General features: G+C 62.2%; 1 protein-coding gene across 1 annotated transcript in view; it reads right to left on the reverse strand.

Moving 5' to 3' along the window:
* EPHA8 (EPH receptor A8) overlaps positions 1-1,451 on the reverse strand; it is a gene marked incomplete at its 5' end in the record, with an annotated part of 34,178 nt that extends 32,727 nt beyond the window's left edge. The window contains one exon of the mRNA XM_027770664.1: positions 1,368-1,451. Within this exon, the coding sequence (XP_027626465.1) occupies positions 1,368-1,451 (84 nt within the window). The remainder of the gene's footprint in view (positions 1-1,367) is intronic.
* Between the last annotated feature and the right edge of the window lie 4,657 nt (positions 1,452-6,108).

The following is a 6,108-nucleotide window of genomic DNA, read 5'->3' on the forward strand; positions in this document are numbered from 1 at the left end:
GAAACCTGCACCCACCCCCCCCCAGGCCTGCTCCTGCCGGCGGCTGAGCCAGCCGACTTCACCAAGTCCTTCCACAGCCACACTCACCCCTGGGACAGCCACACCAAGGAGCATTTCACAGAGGAGGAGACTCAGGCCTGGGGGTACAGGAACGCCCTGGGAACCGGCCTGTTCCCAGGCAGGACTCAGCTGATCGGCTGCAGTGCTGGGCCACGAGATGAGGCCTGGACGGCCAGGGCCCATGTGGCTGCCCCTCCAGCTCCCGGGAGCCTGGCACACGGGGGCTCAGGATGGCAGCTCGGCTCCCTATTGCCTGGCAGCAAGATGCCCAGAGAGAGCAGCAGGGCTGTCCTGACCTCCGGCCCCTGGCCCCAAAGGTCAGATGAGAACCTTTCCCCAGTCAAGGAAGACTCCTGTCGTGACGCCTAGCCAGCTCCCGGTGTCACTGTCATCATCGTCATCGTCACTACTTTCGCCCACCCACCCCCAGAGCCCAGAAGCTGGAGGGCTTGTGTAGGAAGCAGCAGTGCACCACGCAGCCTCCCACGTGGTCTCATGCGTGGCAGGGAGGTGTGTGCGTTTCTGAGCGTGTGGGCGGGAGGGAATCTACGTGAGATCACAACCGTCCTGCCCACTGGTACTGGAGCTCACGACAGCAAAAGAGCCGACATTACTGAGGGCACGCCGCATGCCAGGCGTGGTGCCAGACTGCATGTCACCTCCCGCCCTCGCAGTGAACAGAAAGGTCATCATAGGCTCAGCCCTTTCTAGACTCAGGGCAGGGCACTGGTGACACGAGCCACCCCGATGGCTAATGGTGGGGCAGGATCCCACAGGGATGCAGGCTCTCTTTCACTCTACCACGCACACCTGCAGGGGCGGACGAGCAGGGGACTGGGCAGTGCAGGCTTGTCACTGGAGCTGCTCCTGGGCGTGGGGCCTGCCTGTGAGCACTGACCCACAGGCACCTGGAAGGCTGAGCCCAGTGTCACTGCGGAGACCAGCAGGGTCTAGGAGCTCTGCCACTGTGGGGCTCCAGGCCCTGAGCAGTCCTGACCACCACCACGATCCGGCCATCCTGGATCTGGCCCTGGCATGTCATCAGTCTGTAGGCCCAGGGCACAGACCGGAGGACCCCAAATCCAGGGCTTTGAGGAGCCCAGCGCCAGGGTGGTTCTGTCACCCCCAGGGTCTACGTGCACTAAACCATCACGAAATCAGCAGGCCTGCCTCTAACCACTGAGTGTCCTTGGGAAAGTCCCTCTACCTCTCCAGGCCTCTGCTTCCTTTTGATCTGCCTGATGCTAAGATTCTGCGGCCACCCCTCTGCTAGCAGGGATGGCACGGCCCCGCTGCCCATCACTCACCCCGTGAGCCGGATACGTGAGCCAGCCCCAGTCCCCATGGATGGTCGATGTGTCGAGCAAGTTCACTGCAAAAGAGGAGAGAAGAGAGCATCAGCTGTGACGCCTCCCCAGCCCCAGGGAGCAGGCGGCCCAGTCACACTGGCCCTCTGAGCACCCCCAACCCGGCTCTGCGTCTGCTCGCTCGGGCCTCTGGCCAGAACACCCTTTCTGGCTTCCCCTGCTCTTCCAGGCCTGGACCAGAGTCCCAGGTGCCACCTCGGAGCTATGTGTTCCCAGGCACGTCCTTTCACCTCCCTGGACCTCGGCTTCTCTTCTGGGTGGTGGCAGCGGCTCCTGCCTCACAGGGCTCTGTGTGTTGCTGATATGACGTGATGGCATGCAGATGTTTACACTGTGGCATCGAACCACGCCCTGCACTATACCCTTCAGTGTCCCCAGGGTGTGCCTGACACTGGACACTGGTGTGGAGGGGCTTCGGGCAGTAGGCGCTCCTCTTAGCAAGCACCTACTGTGTGCTGAGCTCTGTAAGTGCAACTTCAGATGCCTCACCTGTATCCGACACCACTATAATCATTGTATGCAGAGAGCTGAGCCTCGAGGACAGTGACTGGCCTGGAGCCCCGCAGGTGCAGGGCAGGGCTGGCAGCCAGGGCACCTGCTGCAGCCACCACACACCTGACCCCCGTGCCTGGAGGCAGCACCTAGGAGCAGTTCCACAGCGGGGAAGGACGGCTGGTCCGATAGGCAGGCCCTGTGCAAAGGGTCCCTGCACAGTGTCATCAAGCCTCCCTCAGGATGTGACACCCCTGGGCTCCTATCTCTACATGGCTACCTACCAGCTAGTCCCTTCGCTTCTGTGACCCTCAGTTTCCTTGTCCGTAAAATGGGCTAATAATCCCCGAGGGCTGGATGAGGGTTAGCAAGCCCTCCTGAAGCCTGGAGCCGTGCGTGGAGCACAGCTGGTGTAAGCCTTAGCCCTCTCCCCAGGCTGTCGCCCACCCACTGCCTGCGGTGACAGGTGCACTAAGCTGTTTAGAAATCAGGGCTCCAGTGCCAGCTCTGTGCCCAGCTGTGGTCACCTCTGGTACACTCCTCCCCTCTCTGGGCCCCTGCTCCCTTTTGACATAGTTGGTGACAGATGTGCGGGGCCTTTTGGCTCCAAAGTCTCGGCTTTCCATTTCACTCTTTTCCACGAACTCCCCCTCCCAGCTACCCCAGTCTGTGAGCCTGGGCAGGTCACAGAGGGTTAAACTGGGCTCTCCTGGAACTTTCCTCCTGCCTGAGATTTGCATAGCTCTGAGGGTGCCCCTGGAAGATGGAGACAAGTGTCCTCAGGAAAAGCTGGAGAGAGGATGCTCTTATTTCCTGATTTCTTCTTCCTCTCACCCCCACCCCGCTATCAGGAACCCTAGACGCTGGCTGGAGAGGGACTGGCAGACCCGGGGTGGGGGGTCTCTGTGCTCCTCACTGGGTTCCCAGGGGCCTGTGGGACCAGGGGATGGATCAGATGTCCGCAGAGGGATCTCCCCCTCCCAGAGCCAGCCCCACGCCAGGGGCACAGGCAGAAAGAAGAGGCTTGCTGCCTCCCTCCCTCCCTCTCAGGCAATGAGAGAAAACTGGGTCAGGCAGCTCTCTCCTCCTGCTGGCTGGTGGGAGGGGGAGGGGGCCGCACTGCAGTTTCCCCCAGACCAGCAGGGCCGAGTTTGGGGAGACAGTGGGCAGGGCAAGTCAGCGGGGTCCCCATTCCATCCCATGTGCATCCGGGACACAGGTCTTAGGGCCAGAGGACCCTTCTGCTGACATGGCCCGGCCACAGCTCAGACCTGCCCTCAGCCACCCGAACGAATGCCCATTCCTGAGAACCCTCCCCCAGAACACCTGCCTTGAGGCCCGCAGACCCCACTCTCCGGCCCTCTCCTCCCCAGGGAGCCCCGCCACTTCTGCACTGACTCTATCTGCCAGCCAGGGGTCTCCGCTAATCCCAGATAAGTCAAAAGTCGATTCTATCGGATCTGGGGAGGGTTACAGCATTCCGGGGCTGTCCGCTCCCGTTCCTACCCGACCTCCTCTGTCCCTCCCCTCCTCTCCTCTCCCTCGTCCCCATCTCCGACTTCTCACCTCATGCCCCCGTCCATCCATGGGTTGGGAATGTCCCTTGAGGGAAGCCCAAACACGCAGGAGTTTCGACGGGGGCTGGCATTAGGCTTGCCAGGTTAGGCCCGCGTCCCAGGGACATTCAGACCCTCCTGCAGCCCTTTGGGCCTGTCTCCCCACTTGGGAAATGGGGGACTGGACTCGATGGTCTCTTAGGGAACTTCAGCGAAGGGAAACACTTCACCTAAGCCTCAGTTTCCTCACCTGAAAGACGTCCCACAGGCATCCCTCCCGGGCCTACCTGCACGCGCTGCTCTGGGGGGATCAAACGGCCGCCTCCTGCTCTGAGAAGCACAGATAATGCCTAAGCCGTTCCTGTTCGACTGTGGAGGCATTATGCGATTTCTTTTTCTCTCCAGCACCGGCACCTTCCCCCATTCCATTTCGCTGAGACTAATACTTAAATTGATTTACATTCCCTGAGGACGCAGCGCATGATGGGGAGGCTGGAGAATTCGGGGTGGCCAGGGGATGTCAGCCAGGATGTGAGAGCCTTAGAGATCACCTCAGAGTGGAGGACAGTCGGCCTCAGAGAGCACCAGGGCCTTGAGCCTGTCAGGGTGCAGGGGCACCTCTGTGGGTGCAGGGCCTTTCCCGGCGCCCCAGCATGGGGGTCCTGGGCCAGCAGAGGCACTGCCACCTTGCTGGACAGACCCTCTCTCTGCATTCCAATAGTCTCCCTAGCTGGTGCGTGTGCCGTATCGGCCCAGGGTGAGGCCCTGGGCTCCCAGAAGTCCCCTCGAATCCAGGCCCCAGGTGGCTGTCTGGCTTGCATGGGTATCCCCAGCCTGGCTGTGGGGGCCCTGCTGCACTGACTGGATAGGGCACAGACTCTGCCCCTGGGGCGATGCCTCCCTGCACCCTGAACAGACTCCTCCACCTACCTCTCCTTCAGACCTCTCTCCCAACTTCAGCCCCTCCCCGGGACAGGTCCTCTCCCAGGCCCTGGTCTCTCCTTAGCATGTGAGCTCCATCGAAGTCCCCTGCCCAAAGGGACTCCCTGGCCTGTGATTCTGAAGGGCACGGACCCCTCCCCAGAGAGGAGAGTTGAGGCTAGGAGTTGGGGTACACCACCTGACTCTCAGCGCCTTGGTGGGGGCTCTTCAGAGTCCCACTGAGCAAAGGAATTGCCCCTCCCCATCCAACCATGGAGAATCGGCTCTCAGAGCCCAGAGCACCCCAGGGCCCTCCTGCCCCAATCCTGCCCCTCTTCCCATGTGTCGCCCAGTGTCGCTCAAGCCCACTCTGCTCCAACTGCGGTCTCCTCCTCTGCTCCCCTGCTCCTGCCCTGCGGGCCCAGTCCACCAAGGACCGGCTCGCATTGTCTGCGTGGTGTTGGCGCAAGGTCTCTCAGGGCGTCAGTGCGAGCTGGAGGGTCTCCTCGACATTTGTATGTGCCTACTTTCAAGCGTGTGCATCTGCGCGTGCGTGTGTGCATGCGGGCTTGTGCACATGCGTGTCCGCTGCATTCTGTGGTGTGACTGCGGGTGTGATGCAGGGAGCTGTCCGTGCATGAGACTCTCCTGGGTCTACGTGTGTGAATCCCGACCAGCATGTGCACGCGCGTGTGGGCAGGGTGCATCTGCACGCCGTGCGCACGGGGAATCTGTCCGTCCAAGGTGAAGGCAACGCCAGTCCTGAAGCGCTCTTGCCTCTGGTAGTCCCTCTCACCAGGGCCAGCCCCCAGGACCCCACAGCTGCCTGGGCTCAGGAAAGAGCAGGCCGGAGCTGGGTGCAGGGAGCTGGTGTGGGCCGGCCTTCCAGGCACACCGGAGTGTCCAGTGGGATGGAGTGCAGGTGTGTGTGTGGGAGGCCCTGGTGCTCCTCTCAGCCCTCGTGGTCCCCTGCCACAACCTGAAGACACCTCCAGAACCTTCTGGTCCCAATCACTTGGTTCACTCTCCCCCAGGCCCTGAGTGACCAGTGCCCTGCCTGGCCCCAGGCAAGACCCTGCTCCCCAGGGCCCTGCCGGCCTCAGCCCATCAGCAGCCCTCCGCCCCGGTGCTGGCTCTTCCTGCCAAGGCCCCTCCTACCCACCACAGCTGCCTCTGCCCGGTACGACCCGCTGCTCCAGGCCACCAGCCTCTGGCCCTCGCTGGGCACTGGCCACCATCCCCAGACTCTCATTCCCTGCTTCTGGTCCTTGTCCTGCAAAGCCCTGTCCTCGTCCCAGTCCTCAGTCAGCTTGCTCACCCTTTTTCAACGCTGTTCCCCGCCCCCTTGCAGCCCTCGGAACCTCTCCCCCATTCTCTTATCCCTCTGTCCCCTACTGGTTGCCCCCATCCTCTGTCCCCACCGCGGTCTCTTGCCCTCTCTCCTCCATACCTCTGCTCTGGTCGTCTGTCCAATCCTGCCCCCCTCTCCAGTGTCCGACCTGTAGTTCTGTCCCCAGCACCGCACCCCTCAGTCCTGTACCCTGCCCTGTCCCTCTGTCCCACGGTCTCCTGTGCCTGTGCCCCCGCATCCTCAAGCCGGCGGATTTCCATCTCCATAGCTCTGTCTCTAGCCCGGGTCTCTCCTATGATGCCATCGCGGCCCTTTGGAGCTCAGGGTCGAAGCAAGGAAGTTGAGCCGCAGGCAGCGCGCC

Source organism: Tupaia chinensis, unplaced genomic scaffold (genome assembly GCF_000334495.1).
Source record: "Tupaia chinensis unplaced genomic scaffold, TupChi_1.0 Scaffold000146_1, whole genome shotgun sequence".
Lineage (NCBI taxonomy): Eukaryota > Metazoa > Chordata > Mammalia > Scandentia > Tupaiidae > Tupaia > Tupaia belangeri.